This window comes from Plecotus auritus, assembly GCF_963455305.1.
Source record: "Plecotus auritus genome assembly, chromosome: 1".
NCBI classification, from domain to species: Eukaryota; Metazoa; Chordata; class Mammalia; order Chiroptera; family Vespertilionidae; genus Plecotus; species Plecotus auritus.
Genome location: NC_137770.1, coordinates 219,538,561 through 219,561,929, shown reverse-complemented (window position 1 = coordinate 219,561,929; position 23,369 = coordinate 219,538,561). Strand labels below are relative to the sequence as shown.

General features: G+C 35.8%; 2 protein-coding genes across 3 annotated transcripts in view; one reads left to right on the top strand and one right to left on the bottom strand.

Annotated features, from left to right (window-relative positions):
- Positions 1 to 1,316, bottom strand: part of YIPF7 (Yip1 domain family member 7) — a 31,998-nt gene extending 30,682 nt beyond the window's left edge. Inside the window, exon 1 of one of the 2 annotated variants that reach the window (XR_013961309.1) lies at positions 1,236 to 1,303. The gene's annotated coding sequence lies outside the window, so the exon portion shown is untranslated. Of the gene's footprint in view, positions 1 to 1,235 lie in introns of both variants that reach the window. The other variant, XM_080682129.1, reaches the window with a different exon arrangement.
- GUF1 (GTP binding elongation factor GUF1) lies at positions 1,305 to 20,955 on the top strand. The gene is made up of 17 exons (XM_080682104.1): positions 1,305 to 1,677; positions 3,831 to 3,942; positions 4,091 to 4,239; positions 4,519 to 4,599; positions 5,909 to 5,986; positions 6,206 to 6,289; positions 8,223 to 8,287; positions 8,810 to 9,013; positions 10,575 to 10,714; positions 11,911 to 12,034; positions 12,389 to 12,521; positions 13,308 to 13,451; positions 14,532 to 14,665; positions 15,782 to 15,883; positions 16,723 to 16,842; positions 19,842 to 19,878; positions 20,699 to 20,955. Exons 1-17 carry the CDS (start codon positions 1,513 to 1,515, stop codon positions 20,834 to 20,836), a joined length of 2,010 nt encoding a protein of 669 aa, XP_080538230.1. The 5' UTR covers positions 1,305 to 1,512; the 3' UTR covers positions 20,837 to 20,955.
- Positions 20,956 to 23,369: the final 2,414 nt, after the last annotated feature.

Below are 23,369 nucleotides of genomic sequence, written 5' to 3'. Positions count from 1 at the left end.
TATTGATTTTAGAGAAGAAGGGAGGAGATAGAAACATCAATGATGACAGAGAATCATTGATCAGCTGCCTCCTGCACGACCCCTACTGGAGGTCAAGCCCACAACCCGGGCATGTGCCCTTCCAGGGGAATCGAACCTGGGACCTTTCAGTCCACAGGCGGACGCTCTACCCACTGAGCCAAACCAGCTAGCGAGGGCATCCCTTCCCTTTGTAGGGCCACCAAGGTATCGTGGTTTAGGAGTGCCCTTTAAATGGGGTTATGTATTGGGTTTCCTTAACTTAAATTTCCCTCACAATATGCCCACATACCTTCGAAGTCAAATTCAGATTCCGAAAACAGATGAAATGAGAAGACAATGGATTAGAAAAAAACAAAACAAAACAAAACACATGAGCAGGAAGTTGACAGTAAAAGAGGGTAGAGTTCGCCCTGGCCCTGGCCGGTGTGGCTCGTGGTTGAGCGTGGACCCATGAACCAGGAGGTCACGGGTGTGATTAGGGGCCAAGGCACATGCCTGGGTTGTGGGCTCCATCCCCAGTGGGAGCCATGCAGGAAGCAACCTACTGATGTTTCTCTCTCATCAGTGTTTCTATCTATCCCTCTCCCTTCCTCTCTCTCTAAAAAATCAGTAATAATTAAAAAGTATTTTTACAAGTTAGCTTTTCGAAGTTCATACTCTAACAAAGGTGCCAGTAACAATTACTAGTGGATCAAGTACTGTACAGTCACGATTTATAGCAGTTCCAAGAACCAATGAGAAACAATGCAATGGTAAATGGGGCGTCCCACCGCTTCTTTCTCCGTGCTCTGCACCAAACCCTAGATCCTGCAGAAAACCCCAAGGGCGCCGGAGGGAGACGGACACTAGAGTCGGTATGCAGACCTCATCCTCTCCTATAATGCCGCTCCGCCTGGTGTAGCCCAGCGCTGCCCTCTGCAAGATAAACTTGTGTTGACGTGGAAACTGAAAGATGATGGAGACATAGGGGCATTCGGAGGGTAACTTTTTCCCACCTTCACTTCTGGCCAAAACTTTCCTAGGATACATTGTCATCATTTTACCGCCGGTTTCCTTGCAGAAGCGCCAAAATGTGAGCGATATCACTGACAACATATTTAGACTTCCATGCTTTTAAAACAATGACAATATTATTTTGCTAGCGGGGTAGAAAACTAAATCCAAACGCTACGCTAAGAACCTAATGAGAACCGATCTTGAGAGCTTGCCCTCACCTGACGTCCCGGAGCCCTTGCACCCTTGCGCAGAGGCACGCTAGCGTCGTGACGTCGTTCGACGTGCGGACGTCGGCGCGTGACGCTCCGTCTACGGAGATCCGGCGGATCCGCCGGTTGGGCGGTGCTGTCCAAGCACCTGCGTCCGTTGGTTTCTGGAAGTCTGGTTGGATTCTGTTCGCCGCCCATAACGCGGCGTTTTGGAGAAAACCGAGCCACTGGCGATGTTCCTATCGCGCCTCGGAACCTTCTCCTGACGCCTCCGTCGCCCGGGGGGATGCGGATCCTGGCGGGTCGGGGCTGGAGGCGCGGACGCGCGCTCGCAGCGTGGGTTACCGGGGCTGCGGATCGGGCGCTGCCTTGGCCTCCGGGCGCACGGACCCGCGGGGCTGCTGCCGCTTGCTGGGCCCTGGACAGGCTCTACAGCTCTGCAGCGCGCCAGGTGACCGCCCCTGGGTTCTCACTAGCTACGTGTTAAAAATCGGGAGGGTGCTTCTTGAGAGTTTGGGGGTAGGAAGGGCTTCCTAGGTCTAACGACCTGTCCACGCGGGTGGCGATTCTGTAACGGAGGCGGGGCTGACAGCGCGCGCGCGGCTGACGTTTCTCAGTTCTCCACCTCTCACCGGTGACCTTGGACTAGTCGCTTCACGTGTTGCCTCATTAGTGATGTCAGTGACTAATTGTTTATGGGAGGCAGGGAGCTAAATGCTTTGCATCTATTTACTTGACTCCTAAAATCCTACCGAGGAAGCTGCTAGTATAATCTCAGTTTTCTTGAAATGCATTAGCCCTGTGACCTGGGCAAGCTACTTGACCCTTCTGTGAATGTTTCTTCATTTACTAGAGGAGACACTAACAAAACATTGGGTGCCCATTTGTGAGGATTGCACGATGGAAGGCATAGAACTTCTAATACCTGAAATAGAAGAAGTACTAGGTACGCCTTGGCTTCCGTGGTATCATGGTATTTTACTTCAGCCAAAGCAAACGTGTAATTCTGACTCTGTTTTTGCGGTGGGAGGAGGTAGAAGGGGTTTAGCGAGTCTGAAAAACTACACGATCTGATAACTATGAAGAGAGATGAAAATAAATTCAGTTTCTCATTGACTCTCTGTGGTAGAAATACTATTAAGAACTTTTATTTAGTTGCGTAGTCACCTTTGACAGTGAATGAATCATAATTCATTGATTATGAGTTTTACCATATGTGACTTTATTGTTAGAGGAATAAAAAATAGAAACAATATAGATGCAATAAGTGAAAATTTTCAAAGAAGACTAAACTTTAGACAGAAAAGTGAAGTGATTGATTGCAAGTTATGAGTAACTGGGGGGGAAAATAAGTCTTAAAATGAACCAGTTTTCCCCATTTTCTAAAATGACTGTGGAATTTAAAATGAATTTGTACTGCAATTGAAAGTTCTTAAATATGGTTAGGGAGGGGCATTATGGCAAATCTAAACAGTCAAAAGGTTACTTCTGTTTAGCCCACGCCTGTGAAACAATTTACACTAACCTAAGAACAGTGAGGAAACAAACAAAGTTAGGTGTTCAATGTTCAGTTTAAAAACTAAACAAGGATTTGTTTGCATTATCAATACAAGACTCACCAACAATGGAGACAAAATTAATATTAAACTTACCAGTGTATATCTTGAATGGAGGGGAAGGGATCATACAGGGCAAACGGATCAGGTTGAGTTTTTTTGCAGAATTTCTTCCAGACATAGTTGCACCGTTATTCTCTTTCTTGGAGCATGCATAACAAGGAAACTTAAAGCTCATAAGAATGTTGTATTTCATTGTAATTTCATGGCACTTTTAGGGGAGCTGATTATAAAATATAGATTTTATTGGAAAAATAAAATGTTTAGAGTACCAAAAAACTGACATATTTTACTTGAATACCAATTTGTTTAGCAGTTTGTAATGAGTCCTGGTAAAAATTTAAGAAGATGTGTGAACTAAAAGTCAGGAGTTGTATTTTTAAATATTTTGAATTTTAAGATAATAAATAGTTCTTTTTGCTGATATGATCTTTCTCCCACTTCAGGGAAGTTGCTGAGTAACAAAATTGTATCTAAATTAAACTTTTGAAGATTCTATTAGGAGCACAGGTTTTTAAATAGACCTAACTGGTAATTAAATGTGTGATGCAGCAAAGGATTTCATTTTTATTTCCCCCCAGCTTTTCTATAGCCTTTTTTTTTTTTTTTTGGGGGGGGGGGGCCTCAAGAAGTTTTGTTAGACTCTGTGTTCTAAGGCAGTTCATAAGTTCTGGATATCTTGTGTTCTCCACCTATGAAAATAAATTCAGTTTCTCATTGACCCTCTGTGGTAGAAATACTGTTAAGAACTTTTATTTAGTTGCGTAGTCACCTTTGACAGTGAATGAGTCATTATAATTCATTGATTATAATATGAGTTTAACCATATGTGACTTTATTGTTAGAGGAATAAAAAATAGAAACAATATAGATGCAATAAATGAAAATTTTCAAAGAAGACTTAAAGAATATTCTTTGAATCAGTATACTTGTTTCATATTGTATGAAATTTATACTCATAAATCTAATATTTCTCCCTCCTTTCCAGGAAAAAGTTGACATGTCTAGATTCCCTGTTGAAAATATTAGAAATTTCAGTATCATTGCACATGTGGATCATGGCAAAAGTACTTTAGCTGACAGGCTCCTGGAATTAACAGGTATTTTCATTTCATATTATATACTTAATTGATGGCAGTGAATAATTGATCATTGCTTTTACCATGCTTTTTAAATTTTGTTTTAATTTTATATACTGTGTTGTTTCTTTTTAAAAGTCCATATAAAACTATGAATTTCTGTTTATAGGGACAATTGATAAAACAAAGAATAATAAGCAAGTTCTTGATAAATTGCAAGTGGAACGAGAAAGAGGAATCACTGTTAAAGCACAGACAGCATCTCTCTTCTATAATTATGAAGGAAAACAGTATCTTTTAAATCTCATTGATACACCAGTAAGTTTCATATTAATTTTGTCTCCATTGTTGGTGAGTCTTATATTGATAATGCAAACAAATCCTTGTTTAGTTTTTAAATTGATCATTAAACGGCTAACTTTGTTTTTTGTTTTCCCATTGTTCTTAGGTTAGTGTAAATTGTTTCACAACCATGGGCTAAACAGAAGTAACCTTTTGTTTACTGTGGAGTCATTAGATTTACATTTGCCATACTGCCCCTCCCCCCAAAAAAATTGTAGCTAACATTTAGAGGTATCAATATCTTTTGTTTCTCAGGGCCATGTTGATTTTAGTTATGAAGTATCCAGGTCACTGTCTGCCTGCCAGGGTGTTTTACTTGTGGTTGATGCAAATGAGGTAGGTACCTTTAATTTTATGTCATGTGACATACTATTTGGTTGTTTCAAGATGTTTTCCTTAAAATGCGTTTTGGAAATATAATTTTTGTGTTTGAAAAAAATAAGATTTATTTTTTTACTTAACCAAAATCATATCCTTTGGTCCCATTAATTTGAAGTTTATTACATTATTTTTTTGAAATTGATTGGTTCATCTTTGAAATTTTTTAAGCTGATCAGAGAAATTGTTTAATTGTACTTTTTGTTGAAATAAGTCATAGTTATATCCTACCAAAAAAACTCTCAATTTTTAACAGCTCTTAATCTGAGTTTTTCATATAAATTTTTAGCAGATGTTGAAAATAAATGCTTTATTTTTGAGGTCATTTTGGATGATTTTAAGGTAATAATATGAGAAGTGTTAAGTTTAAAGAAACGTACTAAAAACATTACCAACTTCTTTTGTGTTATAAACATCCATATAAGAACTATGATATGCTATGTAAAATAAGCTTTTGCTACACTCAGTTTCTCACAAACTCTTCATTCAAAATCCAGAGGAAAGTCAATCTTTATATACAAACTGCTGGACTTTATAAACTGCATCATGCAGCTGTCCTCCTCCTATATAATAAAAGCCTAATATGATAAGTGTCTGGTCGTCTGGTCGCCCGTTCAACCAATCAAAGTGTAATATGCTAATGATATGCTAAGGCTGTTCTACCACTCGCTATGATGTGCACTGACCACCAGGGAGCAGACAGTCAACCAGTCGACCAATCACTATGACGTGCACTGGCCACCAGGGGCCAGACGCTCTGACCAGTAGGTTAGCTTGCTGCTGGGGTCCGGCTGATCAGGACTAAGCGAGATGAGCCGGACATGCCCTGGAGCCTTCCTGCGGTCCCTACCCAGCTGGCCAACCTCCTGCATCCCTCCCCTGCTCTGATCGTGCACCGGTGGAGTCCCTCGGCCTGGCCTGCGCCCTCTCACAATCCGGGACCCCCCGGGGGATGTCGGAGAGCGGGTTTCGGCCCCATCCCGCAGGCCAGGCCAAGGGACCTTAGTGGTGCATGAGGCATCTAGTATCCTGTAGTAGGCTTTGATGACCTTGAAGGTCTGTATTTCACCTTTGTCTCTCAGCCTAACATAGTCCCCTTTAACAAATGCTTCCTGAAGTGAAAGGAATTTTACAGAGAATATCCAGATGCATGGAAGTATAGGTACCATATTTTGTCTTATACCTCTGCTTTTGGTGAAGATGTGGAATGGTCTGGAGTTATAAGTTTGTGATAGATGGTAGAAATCCCGTGTCTTGATTTTTCCAGGGTATTCAAGCCCAAACTGTAGCAAACTTCTTTCTTGCCTTTGAAGCACAGCTATCGATAATTCCAGTTATAAACAAGGTAATTACAACGACACAAAAATGCTATTTATTTCTTTACTTTGTAAACGTGGCCATGCTTATTAAAATTGTATTGCCTGTGCCTAAATTATTTTAATACTTTTGAAAGAAAAATCATAGCGGGGTCAGTTATGCTTTTAACTATTGTAAAATACTATTCAGTATGAAATACACTTTGTATTTATTAAGACATAATGAATTCTTTTTTTTTTTTTTTAAGATAGATTTGAAGAATGCTGATCCTGAAAGGGTTGTAAAACAAATTGAAAAGGTGTTTGATATTCCAAGTGATGAATGTATTAAGGTAAAATACCTTTATTTTAAAACTTGGTTATAATTTTGAAAATCTCAGTTAATTGGAGTAAATGAAATTTTAGAGTTTTTGATAGCCCATCATTATATCATGTTTTTATAGTTTTACCAAAGTTCTTTTTACTAATATTTCATTTGATCCTTACCGGAAATTCTTATTACATGGTTAGGACAGATGGGAATTATTCTTGAGATACAGTTGAAAGAACTGAAAGATTTTAATCACTTTCTTAAGATTACAGATCTAGTTACCTAATATATGCCCATTTTGCCTCTATGGAAATATTTTCTTTGAAGAGCACATTCAAACTAATTTCAAGGCATTTGTACGTTTTCTTGAGATTGAGAGATAACTTCTTTCTCTATATAAAAGAGCTAGCTATGGTAATAATTGTAGGATACAATAGATATTATTTATGTCAAAGTTAATACTATATTTTAAATTTGAATTTTTATTTATTTTTTTAATATATTTTTATTGATTTCAGAGAGGAAGGGAGAGGGAGAAAGAGACAGAAACATCAATGATGCGGGAGATCATTGATCGGCTGCCTCCTGCATGCCCCCTAACCGGGGATTGAGCCCTTGACCGGAATCGAACCCAGGACCCTTCAGTCCGCAGGCTGACACTGTCCACTGAGCCAAACTGGCTAAGGCTAAATTTGAATTTTTAAATGTACCTTTCTAATGCTGTTTTGGGTGTTAAATAGCCACAGACAAACTGCAATGTTACGTGCTTTTGTAGTAAGTATGTCAGTGCAACACTATAAAGTTTAGCTTCTACTTTTACTGAGTGGTAATGTGAATTTACCAGGGTATGCATCCTGGGACTGCCAGGAAGTGTTAACTACGTAGTGAGATCTGTTGTGGTCATGAATTCACAAGGAACTAGCTAGACCAGTTAACTTTATTTTTCTCCAGTTATGTTAAGCTACTCTGTTTATAAGCATAGAAAAAGCATATAGTTGGATGCATTCACAGTGGGGGTTTTACCATCTGCTTATGATAGAGAATAGAAAGTGGTTGAACAGTGATTGTAAGTAGTAGAGCTTGGAGTCTCAGCTGGGAAATGAGGGAGTGGAGGATTAATGGACAATTTTTAAAAGTAGTCCATTCAATGGATTAGAGGTTGTAATTTTAAAGGATTATTTAAATGTACTAGAATCTAGAGAAGTGGTTCTCTTAGGGTTTAGTTTTGCCCCCCAGGAAGCATTTGGCAATGTCTGAAGGCATTTTTTGTTGGGGAAATTGGGGTTGCTGCTGACATCTTGTAGACAGATGAGATTTCAGGGATGCTATTTAACATCCTAAGATGCACAGTATATGCTCCCAAACAGATTTAGCCCAAAGTGTCTTTATTGCTGAGTTTCAAAACTGATCTACAGGGAATTTGGAGGATAGGAGGTGATATTCAGGAAATGGATTTTGAAATCAAGGTTTCAGAGACAGTCCAATTACTGATAATGGTAAAGATCAGTCATGCACATGTGTTTTGAGTCTTGCTTTTTCAGTGTGAGAACAATGGTAATGATATGCCTTATAAATTACCTGCATGCCATCCACACATAGTGTTTATTCTATCCACACAATAACCTTGAAACTTAGGCAAAATATGAATGATTATTTATCAGATGAAGAACTTGAAGCTCAAAGAAGTATGTATGGGTCAAAGTCCACTGCTCTTTCAACATCATAATCAGAATACTCTTCTAATTTAATCCAAGAGTCATAGAAACACCTAACTGTACTGGAAGGACATTTGTCAGTATACTATTTACTTTGTGCTTCCTTTTACAATGATCTTCAAACAAATTGATAACTGTTAGAATTCTTTCTTTACTGTGATTATAAAGTTCTGTCACCAGGATAGAAAAAAGGTAGAGTTTTAAGTTTAAATGTTTGTGTTTTTACACATATATTTTTAGATTTCTGCTAAACTTGGAACAAATGTTGAAAGTGTTCTTCAGGCAGTCATCGAAAGAATACCCCCGTAAGTCTTCTGCTATTTCTGAACTGTTTATCTTTAATAGCACAAAAACTATCTATTTGATCTGTTATTTTAGCTTAGTAGATGTGGTAAATATACTCCTGTGGTCAAAGAAAATAAACACTTAAATTTATTTTTAGTAACATGGAAGGCAAATATAATACAGAAAAAAAAGAGAAAAAGAAAGGACGATAGGGATCTGTTCTTAACAATCATTGTAAGAAGGAGACTTGAATATATTAACAATTATTGTTCTTTGCTTTAATACTGAACAAATATATGTCATCAGTTTTATAAGTAATTTAAAACAGTCATTTATATAAAACTTGAGGTTAAATTAAAACTAATATAAAAATAGACATTACACCTTATTTTATAGAAAGATCTTCTTATTTTGGCTGTCAGTCATTGACCTTCTTCAGTACTAGAATAAAAGAAGCATAGTATTTGAGTTAAAAATAGGCATTTTATTATTAAGATTTTAATTTACTGTGTCTGTATTTACTTTTTACTTATTTTTAATAGTCCTAAAGTACATCGCAACAGTCCCCTGAGAGCTTTGGTATTTGACTCCACCTTTGACCAGTATAGGGGTGTGATAGCCAATGTAGCATTATTTGATGGAGTGGTTTCAAAAGGAGATAAAATTGTATCTGCACATACTCAAAAGACATATGAAGTTAATGAAGTAGGAGTTCTGAATCCTAATGAGCAGCCAACTCATAAACTGTAAGTAATACACATTAGTAAATAAGTACAATACACTTGTATGTCTGTCTTATTCTTTCTCAACTTGGTATACTTAGAATGATCCCAATTTGAAGACTCAAAAAAACCAAAACCTGGTTATATAAAGCACCTATCTAGTGAATGATCTTTTGAAAGGAATCTCATGTGTGAAGGATAATAATTTGATATATTTTTATTCCTTTTGTCTAGTCATAACTAATTTTGTGAATCAGTGCAGATAAGGATTCTATATTGATGCATTTGATGAGACAGTGAAAGAGATAGCTCCTTCACCCATATCTATATTCATATCAGGCATCTTTTTTTTGTTTTGTTTTGTTAATCCTTAGCTGAGGATATTTTTTCCCATTGCTTCTCAGAAATAAAGTAGAAGGGGGGGGGGAGAGAGAGAGAGAGAGAGAAAGAAAGAAAGAGAAAGAGAAAGAGAAAGAGAAAGAGAAAGAGAAACATTGTTGATTGCCTCCTGCACACACCCTGACCAGGGGGCTGGGAGCAAACCCCAACACCAGGTATGTACCCTTGAATGGGAATCGAAACTGAGACCCTTCAGTGCACTGGCTGATGCTCTAATCACTGAACCACACTAGCCAGGGCTTTTGACATTTTTCATAATTAAATTTTTAAACATAAAAGTAATGAAGAAAATGTCACAATTCTTTTCTTTAGTGTGGAATTCATGATAGAACTTTGATTAACTAGAATTCCTGCATGTTGGGTTAGTAAGGTAGTGTGCACTGGAAAAACTGAGTTCTGAGTTCACTTTTAAATATTTAATTCTATCAGTACTCTAGGGCACCTAGTTGGAGCTTTCTATGGTCTTTGTTTCCTTATCTGTATAAAAATTAAGATGCTGAACCAGGTGACCATATGGATCTCACTTGATAGTTTAATGTTGTATGTCTAAAACTAGCACATTTTGTTCATTACATTTTTATTTGAGAGTCATAAAGTAGTTTATCTTAATTTTATTCAAGTATTTCTAAAGTCTCTATATTCTACCATATATATCATATACTGATCATTAATACAGTGTGTTATCACTTAGATTTGCTTTAAAAAAAACAAACCCAAAAAATAAGCTAAAATTCTGAAATCTTTGGATTTGCTCTTTTACTACAAGAGGAACGTCAGTTAGATGTCAGATTTGTTGCAAGTTCATTTATTTCTGCTTGTTTTTTCTTTTCTTTAAAGCACATTTGTAAAATAATACACTAATAGTATTTTAATACTACAAGAAGTCTTTTATGTTTCTGCAACTATCAGTTTCACAGTGTTTACATTACATTCACCTAGTGTTTAATATGCAAGCCAAGGTAGGCAGAGTCATGAAAAGGCCCTGGGCTTATTGTTGGTAATGGGGTTTAAGGCATGGAGTGTTCCTTGGCTGACAAGCCGAAGAGTTGAGAATTGATATGTAGCACTTAGTTTCCATTTCATGAGGTTTTGTTTGGAAAGTGATCATTTCCTGGGAAGGTAGAGCTTATTGTATGTACTTGAAACATTAAAGGAGTAAATATTTCCATATAATAATTTTATTTAGATATGCAGGACAGGTGGGCTATCTGATTGCTGGGATGAAAGATGTCACTGAAGCACAAATAGGAGATACATTGTATTTACATAAACAACCAGTGGAGCCCTTGCCTGGGTTTAAATCAGCGAAACCAATGGTATTTGCAGGTGAGGAGCTCACAAAGTCAAAGGATGAGGGTCAATTTATTCTGTCAATTGAAATAAAATTTACTAGAAATGCTCATTTTAAATAACAGTTAATTCCAGGAAATTCTTTTTGGTTTGTGTGTGTGTGCTATTTACATATTAGCTAATTTCATATGTATAGTAAAACTTTATGTAGGAGATAATTTCCTAATTTTTTTAGGACTTCTTCAGAAACAAGCTCTCTGATATATGAAAGAGCATAGTAATATGAATTTCCTACTTGTTTCCTTAGAATATCAGGTAATTATATTTGAAATCTTTTTCTAATTAGTTTATAACTGAGTACCTTCCCTTTAGCTGGCCTTCCTTTCAATTTTGTACTAGTGTAGATATGGCAGAGAATAGTGTCACCTCACAGATACACTGAGTGGCCAGATTATTATGATCTCTGAACGCATAGTAATCTGGCCACTCAGTGTATATAACTCCACCACCTTTTACGACTGTGGAATTACAGATATTTGAAAAAGGAAGACATGATTGAAGGTCGTCAAGTTGCACCCAGCCCTTGTTTTTCTCCCTTACATATCTCTCATTGCGAATGATGGACGTTTTTGAGCCCCATGGTCAGACAAAGTCAGTCCTTTGGCTTTTGGAGGACTTGAGAGGTGAGGACTTGAGTTGTCAGATGAAAGAGAATCTGATGAATCACTAACTTCGTAGTTTTTGTTAGTGAATTGAAAAAAGCAAAATTTATCTTTGATTTTAATGGATAATCTGCCATAGAGAATTCAGAATTCAGTGTAGTTTTCATTTCTACTCCTGTTTTTTTTATCCGTTAATGGAGTTTCATTTGTGGTTGTGGAATGACTTCCACTTTTGTTTCTTAAAATAAGTACAATGTATTTTCCTAGGCCTAATTCTCATGGGTTTTTTTTTTTGTTTTGTTTTCCTGACATTTTTGCAAAATCATAAAAACATAACTTTAAGTATGAATCCAGTTATAAATTCATTAAGGCTATGAAACTTGTAAGATACTTTAAAGTCAGTGTAACTTAATATTTACAGGTTTTTTTTAGCAAACAAGTATTTTGGTGAGTGAAATATACGAAAGTTATTTAAAAACTAAGTGACTAATTGTGATCTTGGAAGCATTGCATATTTTGTTCCTTTGGCAGCTTTTCACATGTGATAATTAGAAATTCTTATGTCCTCAGGAATGTACCCTGTGGATCAGTCTGAATATAATAACCTGAAGAGTGCTATAGAAAAACTGACCTTAAATGATTCCAGTGTGACAGTTCATCGGGATAGTAGCCTTGCCCTAGGTGCTGGCTGGAGGTAGGATTCAACTACATTGCACCGTTCCATGTTTATTGAAAAGTAAAGTTTAAATGGTTTCTTGCTTTGGAACATTTCTGAAAATAAATTCATATTAGTGTAAAGTGAAATGAAACAATATCTGCCTATTTTATGCTGTGGATTCATCTTCTACAGGTAAGTTTTATAGCAATTTTCCCAGTGGAACACTGGAATCTTATTTAATGAAATTATTCTAACATTTCATTATGATGTGAATCGCTTGAACAACTCTTATGGTACTACCCCTTCCCCACAAAGTAACAATATATTCATCAAAGAAAATAGAGCCAATGGGACATAAACATTTTGGAGTTTGTTTTTTTTTCTCCCCAGATTGGGGTTTCTTGGACTTTTGCATATGGAAGTTTTCAACCAGCGACTAGAGCAAGAATATAATGCTTCTGTTATTTTGACAACTCCTACTGTTCCATATAAAGCTGTTCTTTCATCAGCAAAATTGATAAAGGTACTATTGTGAATCCGATGAAAGGGAAAACTAAATGTGTGTGTATATGCATGTGCGCGTATGCAGAATGCAAGAGACACTTTGTACACCATTAGCTGACTAGCTATTAAAACTAAATATTTCTTGATTAATAGCAATAAAAATTGAATTATCTTATGATTAATGATGGAGAACCTACGTGAGAAATAATTTATGCAACGTTTTACTTGGTAAAATAACGACATTATCAGTACTAATCTGTTACTGAATTAGGAATGAAAATATTGTTCTAAATCCAGTGCAAGATGATGAATATATTTTTGGTCATAAGTAGTTTATCTTATTACAGATGAAGCATTCATTCTTACCTGGTGTAGGAAATTTTAGATTTTAAGTTAATGATAGGAATAATACTGTATCTAAGTGGCAGTCTGTTTTAAAGAAATATTAAATTGGACAACTTTAAGTACTTTCCAACAAAATTAACTTACGAAACTGATTATAATGCTTTATAAGGGGTAGAACAAAATGTATTCTTACATCATACTTTTAAAATTGTACATAAAATGTGTTTAATAAATATGAATCATCAGAATATATTGCTTAATAATATTAAATGATTACAATTGGAGGACTTCTAAATCTAAAACACATTAAGATAATATTCTACTCTTTAGGGATCCCTTTGTTTTTATTAATTCTAACAAATTCAATAGCAAAATAAATTCTAACATACTTTAAACTAATACATGGTTATTGTTTATTCAGATTTCGTTTTAACTAATGGTGATATTTCTTTATTTTTAGGAATACAGAGAAAAGGAAATTACAATAATCAATCCTGCACAGTTCCCTGATAAATCAAAAGTAACAGAATATTTGGAGCCAGTTGTTTTGGGCACTATTATAACACCAGATGAATATACTGGAACAATAATGATGCTTTGTCAGGTATAAATGTAATACAGTTTAATATAAAAGTAAATTTTTATCCTCTAGCAGTTTTGAAAGATTTCTCTCTATGGAGCACATTGAATTTTATAACAAATTTTCATACATTATAGAGATATCAATATTTATCTAGATACATGTGGATATAGTATATATGTACTTTAAAAATCATTTGAGCCCTGGTCCAGTAGCTCAGTTGGTTGAAGCATCATCCCATACCAAAAGATTTCTGGTTTGATTCTGGATCAGAGCACATACCAGGTTGCTCGTTTGATCCCCGGTTGGGGTGCCTACAGGAGGCAACTGATTGATGTTTTTCTCTCTCTGTCTCTTCCTCTCTCTTTCTTCTCTCTAAAAATCAGTAAAAAAAATATCCTTGGGTGAGGCTTTAAAAACATTTTTTATTTTAAATGAGCCCAAAGAAAAGAAATGTGATGCTTATTTGTCCTGAGTAGATAAAAGTATAATTTCTTTTAGACTTTTTGAGTATTTGATATTGAATATAGTTTGAAATGTAATAGTAATACTTGACATACCTTTAATTGAAAGGTATTTTCTATTTTGCTTTAGTCCTCACCACATTGTAATAAGTGATTTATACCAAAAATTGGATATAATTATGGTCCTTAAAAAATACCTATTTGAAATACTCTGACATGTATTAGAAAGAACTCTAAAATGATGACTAGTGGACTTAAATTTTAATTGTTATCACAAACTGTATTATAACTTTGGTCAGTCACTTAATTTCCCTGTTCTTAGGTTTCTTTATTTACAAAATAAGAAATTAGAACTTCATTTGTAGTTACATTTGACTTACTGTTAAGTTACTGTATGATTAAAAAATTGTTAAATACAAAGAACTAAAAGCTTTGGTGTATACTATAATTGAAATACAAAATGATTCTCTGTATTATTAATATTGCTTTCAAGTTTTTACTAGGCATTAAATATTCCTTCATTTTGTCCACTCACCAGCATTTGTAAGGAAATATTTATGTTGGTAATTGGCATCTGTATTTATTTCAAATCATCATTCAAATAGTTAATCATTAAACACATTTTTTTCTGTCCTTTTAGGCTCGAAGAGCAGTTCAGAAGAATATGGTGTTTATTGATCAAAACAGAGTTATGCTTAAATATCTATTACCTTTGAATGAAATTGTGGTGGATTTTTATGATTCTTTGAAATCCTTGTCTTCTGGATATGCTAGGTAATGGGCAATTCAGATACTTAAATAGTTGTGTGTGTTTTAAATATTGACCAGCAAGAGTATCTTATTACTCTTCATATCTTGCCTAGCACTTAACATGGTATCTTTCATACAGTAAATGCTTAATGATGTTTGTTGAAGAAAGAAAGGATTTTAGCAACACTTTAGGCAATAATCTGGTTTTAGAGAGTATTAATATCAATCACCCTGCAACCGGCATGGTTTAGAAACCAAACATTTGCAGCTGTAGGTACCAGCTTGTTTTAAAATTATGACAATAGGAATATATATGTTCTTGTCCATAATTGGAAAGACATGTAGCCATAATTGAGATTTTCTTTCATTGGACTGCCGTTCTGTAAGTTAAACCTGTGTTTTGATTAGCATGTAAGCTTTGACCATATTATTAATATTAATATTTGACACTAAGTGCTTATATGTGCTAGGCTCTGTTCTAAATACTTTTTAGGTACTGTTCAAGTGCTTTATATGTATTAACCCATTACATCCTCAAAAAAGCCCTGTGAAGGTTTAAATTGAAGAACCATATCTGAAATCCATAAGTCTCATTTATTAATGGCTCTTTGTCAATGCCCTAGCATTTATTTAAGGGGAAATAGAAAACTACACAGAAAACCTTATGAATCTGGGAAGAATCCATTAGTATATACTGTTGTTTATAGCTAGCCAGTTGCTGGGAGGGAACATTGTAAAGAAGGCGACATTTGCCTTCAGTGATCCATTTTCCTAGCCTGGCTTATCAGTTTCTTTTCCCTTCTCCCTTTAGAGCATGCTCCCCTGCCTTTGACCCTCATCTTACAAAGTAAAAAGATAATGAAGTTTGGCCTGATTGGGTAGCTCAGTTGATTAGAGTATCATCTGGATACTCCAAAGTTGTGGGCTCCATCCCTGGTCAGGGCACTGTAAAAAAAAAAAAAAAAAAAAAAGATTGGATTTCTTCCTTACTGTGATCATTTAGATTCATTCATCTGGAATGTATAGGTAATATTTTGATGGAAAGTTAAATCTTTGAGGGGAGGTATGGTGGTGTAGAAAAAAAAATGTTTTGAAAAGAAAAAAAATGTAATCTATTTCTTGAACATTTTTCCTTGTTAGTTTTGATTATGAAGATGCAGGCTACCAGACTGCAGAACTTGTAAAAATGGATATTCTACTGAATGGAAATATTGTAGAGGAGCTGGTCACTATTGTACACAAGTAAGTAGAATAGAAACTAATCATGAATTGTGAAAGTAACCACTGTTGACAAATTTTTACTTAGTTATTGGTTGCTCTATTTGACAGCTACATTTTGAAAATTTTAAAGTAATTAATTAAATTTCCCTATACTAGTTTTTGTTTCCATTCTTTTTCCATGCTTCTCCTTTCAAATTGTTAAAATATAAAAGGAGACTAGAGTTATGATAATCGAAAGAATAGTGTCCTGGGAAGAAAGGTTTCCATTACCATGTAAGATGAAGTAAAAGAAAAATTTTTTGAATTTTATAATAGGTGTAGAATTGATGATAAAAAGTTTTTCTCTTCATAAGGAATTTATAATAATGAAAATGGAAATACCCTAGATGTTCAAGAAGTAGCAGATTGATTAAAATAAGTTATGGAGCACTCATATATTCTGTTTTAAGTCATTAAGACTAAACTGTAAATTATTATTTAGTGACATGAAAATGCACATTAAAATGGTAGAATAAACTATAATCTGAATTGTAAAAATCAAGTCTGTAAGAAAAATAACTAGAAGGGCATATGTTTAACATAAACATTCTAATATGTTTAACAGTGGTCTTGTATGGGTGAAGGTAAGGGCATTAAGGATGGTTTTTATTCTCTCATGTATGTTTTTTTTATATTTTCTGTAATAGATCATGTTATTTTTGCAATAATCAGAGAGTAAGTGATAATTTGTGTTTATGATAAACGAGTTCCATTTGAACCTCTTTAAGGAATCACCTTTACATTGATTGATTATGCATATGGACTAGAATATTACTTAAACATTCTTACTTAGTATAAGTAAATAATTTTCTCTGCTTCAGAGACAAAGCACATACTGTTGGCAAAGCCATATGTGAACGTCTGAAGGATTCTCTTCCTAGGCAGCTGTTTGAAATAGCAATCCAAGCTGCTATTGGAAGTAAAATCATTGCAAGAGAAACGTGAGTTGAATTCATTTTTGTTACTGGTGGGTTTTAGAAATGATATACCCAGGAAATGAAATTTTGAAAAATTTAACTTAACATTGGCCTAAGCCAATGATTTTCAACAGGTGTGCTGCAAGACTTTTTAAAACATGCAAGCCTGGCTGGTGTGGCTCAGTGGCTGAGCGGGGAGTTCACGGTTTGATTCCCTGTCAGGGCACATGCCTGGGTTACAGGCTCCATCCCCAATGTTGGGCGTGTAGGAGGCAGCCGATCAATGATTCTCTCTCATCATTAATATTTCTATCTCTCCCTCTCCCTTCTTCTCTGAAATCAGTAAAAACATATATGAAGCAATGCAAAACATGAAATACATAACTATTTAGTCAGGGGCACTGACCTCTTTCCCCTTAAGATTGTCAAATAAAAAATGGATAACAGTCAACACAATAGCCATCTGGTGTAAGTGAATCAAAAGTATACTTTTTTTGTGAGATCGGCAAAAAATACATTTTTTGGTGTGCTCTAGAATTTTAGTAATTATTTTATGTGTGCTATGAGATGAAAAAGGTTAAAAATCACTGGCTTACTAGTAAGCTTTATTAGTACTTGTAGAAACATTAGTATCTTGATTCCACTAATTTAAGTGATGATTGTTACTTTTAATTATTTATATAACACTGTGGGTTGATATTATTCACATGTATTAATAGAATATATATATGGGTTGGAGGAATTGCTTAATTTTCACTTATTTTACTGAATGATTATTGAGTTTCGTGGGTAAAGTTTTTATGGTTTTATCCCTTCAAGTAGATTATAAACTAATAGGAACTGAAACTAAAAAGGTTTTGGAGATATTCTTCCAAAAGACAAAACTAAGTTACTAGAAGCATTCCTCTGAGCTAGTCAGGTTGTAAATCAGAGAGGTGAGAGAGGAATGCTAATCTCATGTTAAGCTTTTTCATTCTATAATACAGACTTCACAGGTGGTACTGGAGACATGGAAGATAGGCTAATTTGTATAGGATATTGGTCTTTTTCATTGTACGTGATGTATAAATCAGAGCATTGAAGAAGCTGCTCTGCTAGTAACAGAAAGTACAGAAAATACCTTGCAGTGATTCCCTATTTCCCCCCCTGGATTGAATAATTCTGGGAAATCAGAATTATCTCCTCACATGGAAATCGCTATTCAATTCTTATTTAACACAAATCTAATGTATTAGTGGTGGTGAAATACAACCATGATTTTTATATAGTCATGGAAACAAATTTTATGCCAATATTTGCAATGAATTTAATTTTCTAGCACCATTTTGCTTTAGAGTTGGTTATTTTGTGTTGCATGAATACCTAGAGGTTAGACAGAAAGGAGTTGATAACCTGGGAGCACCCTGAAAAGTGCAATTTAGATAGTTAGCAAGCATAAGGATGCTGAGGTAGACAATAAAGAAAATATAGATTTTTTTATATTTTACTAGAGGTCCAGTGCACAAAATTTGTGCACTCGCGGGGAGGGTTGGGGGGAGTCCCTTAGCCCGGCCTGTGCCCTCTTGCAGTCTGGGAGCCCTTGGGAGCTTAAGCTGTCCGTTGGACATTCTTAATGCTGCTGCGGAGGTGGGAGAGGTCACTGCCGCTGCGCTCACCAGCCATGAGCCCTGTTCAGGGTTTCTGGCTGAGCGGCGCTCCACCTGTGGGAGCGCATTGACCACCAGGGGGCAGCTCCTGCATTGAGCATCTGCCCGCTGGTGGTCAGTGCACATCATAGCGACCAGTCGTTCCACCGTTCGGTCGATTTGCATATTGGCCTTTTATTATATAGGATGGAATACATAAAAATGGAGCTGTTTTCTAATTTCTTACTTTCCAAAATTCTCAGCAACATTACAGAAATAGTTTATAACTGCTTGGATGGATATATTAAAATTTAGTTTACCCTAAAGTGGGTTTTATAAAACTAATATATTGTTCTTTATATTCCTAGTCACTGTTGACCCACATTAGGTGAAATTAGTAATGAAATAATAACCATTTGTAATTAATTTTTTTGAAAGTAGAAGTGGTAGTGTTTTTAGGTTGAGCCAGAAATGACCTTATATCTTGTATACTAATAAAAGGGTAATATGCTCATTAGACTGGGAGACCTTTCGGACATCCTTCCAGACAAAGCCATGGTGGCGGGGCTGAGGCAGAGGCAGTTAGGGGTGATCAGGCCGGCCGGAGGGGGTGGGCAGTTAAGAGTTAGCAGGCCAGCGGGAGGGGGGCAGCTGGGGGCAAGCAGGCCGGCAGGCACAGTGGTTAGGGGCAATCAGGCAGGCAGGCAGGTGAGCAGTTAGGGGCGAATAGTCTGGCAGGGGAGGGCAGTTGGGGGGGACCAGGCCTGCAGGGGAGGGCAGTTGGGGGCAACCAGGCCTGTAGGAGAGGGCAGATGGGTGCGATCAGGCTGGCAGGGGAGTGGTTAGGGGGTGACCAGGCTGGCAGGCAGAAGCAGTTAGGGGCAATCAGGCAGGCAGGCAGGTGAGCGGTTGGGAGCTAGCAGTCCCGGATTGTGAGAGGGATGTCTGACTGCCGGACAGGGATTGGGCCTAAACCGGAAGTCGGACATCCCCCAAGGGGTCCCAAATTGGAGAGGGTGCAGGCCGGGCTGAGAGACCACCCCGCCCCCCCCCTCTCCCCCCCATGCACAAATTTTGTGCACCGGACCACTAGTAATTCTTATAATTAAGGTCATATCATACTTGAATTTGGCTTCATCAACGCTATGCACAGTCTTGACCTTTTTTATTCTTAATAAAATATATGTTGGTACTTAGGTTGAATTCATTTTCTATTTTATCTTAAATATATGAAACTAAAATAAAACTATTTGAGCTATCTAATTATTTACTTATGGCAGTTTTACATAGGTCTGACCCGATCATTTAAATCTTTAATAAAGAGGAGACTTTGAAAATAAAGTACTTTTAGATAGTATAATGAAGTTTTGTACTTACACAGCATTTTCTCTTTTACAGTGTGAAAGCCTATAGGAAAAATGTTTTGGCAAAATGTGTACGTACCTACCTGTATTCTGCTTTGTAATAATAGTTCTGCTTTATGAGTTTAAAATTAAGGGTGTGTGTATGTATGTATATATATATATATATATTTGTTTCCATTGTTGGTTTTTATAATACCCTTTTATTTCATCTCCAAGTTTTCTTTTTAAATTGGTAAATTTCAGCTTTACTATGATTGCATATTCATTTAGTGTTAAATATTTTTCATCTTATTTATAAAAATTTCCTTATGTAGAACTCTATCTAAGAAAGTATTTTATAACACGTTTGTTGATCTAATTTTATAAGGAATGATTTTGAAGACAATGTCTAAACAGTGGGAAGAGTATGGGATTGAAATCCACCTCTCCATTGTTTTGCCAAGTTTACTGTCTCATCTATTTAAAAAAGTATTCTTAGCTCAGGTATGAGGATCAAATGATAAATGCTATTTCTAAACCCTTTGCATAGGGACTGGTACATTTATGCCTATGTAAGTTTCTATATTAGGCTACAGCTATATATAGTAATCCAAAATTTCTGCCTTGAATCAGTAAGGAGATTGATAGTTCTTCCTTGACATGGGTAATGTAGTACTGGGTTTCCTTGGGGATCTTCATCTCCATCCAAAAATAAATAAAGCCTTAATCATTCTTAAAGGCAGTAAAATTGGGATCTGCTAGGAAGAGGACTAGAGAGGTATCTTTGCAGATGTCTTCCTCATGGACTCATGGATAATAATTGTAAGGTTGTTGTATTGATATCGCTGTGTAATTGTATGATTATTTTTCTATGGAGTGATCTGGATTTCCAATTTTTAAAATATTTTTCAGTATGGTGGTGATATTACCCGGAAAATGAAGCTTTTAAAGAGACAAGCAGAAGGAAAGAAAAAACTGAGGAAGGTTGGCAACATAGAAGTTCCTAAGGATGCTTTTATAAAAGTTCTGAAGACACAAACTGATCAATAATTGGTGCAAAAATATAAGGAATTTTATTAATTAAAAGTTGTGTGTCCTTTAGTTTTTCTTGTAAGTTTATAATATGTTACAACAGAATGAAAATTATAAAATTTGCTTGTTACTTTCAGGGTTTTCAGATATAAATAACCATTTGGCTTTTCTTTGAAGGGTACTAGTAAGTGGATAAGAGCTTGGACTCTGAAGGCATATCGTCTGGTTTCAAATTTCTGTCCCACCACTTACTAGCAAGGTAAATTACTTACCTCTCTTAGTCTGTTTACTCTTTAGTAAAATTAGGTTAAACTATACTTACCTCTATACGTTGTTAAATGAGATAATATGGTTGAAATACTCAGAAGAGTGCATGACACATAGTAAGTGCTCAATCAATCTTGACTATTTTGTTTTCATGCATACTTTTTCTGACACTAAGAAGGCCCCATACTTAAAAATCTAATTCAAGACCATGGTAGAAATATTTTCAAAATCACCAAAAGTATTAATTTGTTGTTAGCTGGATAAATTCAGATGATATATATGAGTCAATTATTAAGTAAAGTCACATAACATACTGTCTAGATGTACTCTGGTTTTTGATAAAATTTTTGACACTGGATGGTTTACATATAGGGTGGGGCAAAAGAAGGTTTACAGTTTTTATGGAAAATAATACCATACTTATAAATAATAACAAGAATAAACTATGTTTCATGTAATCACAACTGTAAACCTATTTTTGCCCCACACTGTATATATCTAAGTTAAAATAAGGTTAGGGCTGTCTTATTTTTGATCATTGAAATGCAGTTGTGCAAAGTGATAGGGGTTTGGTGTTAGCAGCAGCTGTCATTAATGGCAGTTTAATAATTATTTTCCAGATTTCATAATTGAGACTGAGCTTTATTGCTAGTAGTAACTTACTTGAGGTCACACAGGCAGTAAATGGCCATCTTTCTTCAAAGCATGTCTCTTGACTCCCATGTTTACTCAGTCAATGAACAAACCAGAGGGCAGATGATTTTACTGTCGTTAAAATACAGTTGGACCCTTGAAAAATGCAAGGGTTAGAGGCACTGATCACCTGCAGTCAGAAATCCATGCTTAACTTAAATTGGCTCTCTGTATATGCAGGTTCCAATTGACCCTTGAACAATGCATTTAAACTGAGAGGGTCAATTGAACTGTGCAGGCTAATTGAAAAAAATCTGCTTGTAAGTGGACCTACCCAGTTCAAAGCCAGGTTAAGAGTCACGTGTAATTTAGCTATTGAATTTTGTCCTCTTCCTTGACTGAATTGGATGAGGTAAATATCTTTGAGGGATAAGACTATCAATGAATTTTATTCCATGGTTATTACATGATAATTTTAAGTTAAGGTAGTGGGGATTTACTTAAAATTGCATATAAAGGGTAAAATAACTTGTGATTTAGTCCTAGTTGAATTAGCTCAGATATCTCCCCTCTCCTTTCTAGCTCTAATAAAATAGGTGAAATATGAGACACATGACAACAGTATTTTGGAAATGGCACTATATTTGAAACTAGAAAAGCATTTAAATACAGTTTAAACAAAGTGTTCTGTTCTATTATTAGGAAAAAGTTACACGTTACTAGGCACGTATTATGCACCATGTATTGTCTATTTGGTATTCTTGCTTTATTAGTATGTCTTCAATTTGGATACATTCTCTTCCTTTAACCTCTGACTCTTTAAGAAAATAGTTTTAGCAATAAAGGTACAAAAAGTACTTTTCAAAATTTTTAGCATAAGTTTAAGTTCTCTCTTTTGGCCATGCTCTCAAATAGATGATTTTCATGATTTAAAGTTGTGTACCTTCTAAGTATATCCCCCAGAAGACCTTACATTTTTAAGAAATTTGCAAACATTGAAATATTATAAACTGAGTATTGGAATGCCTATCACTTATTGAGTTAAAATGTGATAGCTACTGTGTTGAGCTCTATAAGCATTCGTTCATTCATTCTATACAACTGTCAAGGTACAGGCACTATTACCATCCCATTTTTTAGGGGAAGAAATTCAGACTTCGTGTTGTCTGACATCAGTCATTGACAGAGCTGGAGTTCAAATAGTCGTTTCATTCTCTAATGCACAATTCTTAGCTACCATGCTTTTTTACCTCTTAAGGAAATATCTTCAATAGGTTTCTTAGTTCTTTCCTTAACAGCAGCTTAGCCCCTGAGTTAAGGAGCTAGAGTGTCCAGAAAGCAGTTTGCTGAGGAGCTTGAGTGCATCCTAACCTAGCCTCCTAATATCAGAGGCAGTAATGGAAAGATCTAGACTGTGTTTCCGCTAACACATTTAAAGCACTGTAATAACTGGTGAACCATGCACCAAAACAGGTAGCTTTTTAAATAAGATACTACATGACCTTCTAAGGTAGTTAGGGTAGTTTGCAGTAATCCATCCTTAATTAACAAGTGTGACTGGAAGATGATACTGATTGAGTAGTCATTTACTAACCATTTATAACACTTAAGGCTATTACAGCTTCATTATTTAAATCCATTATGGAATTAA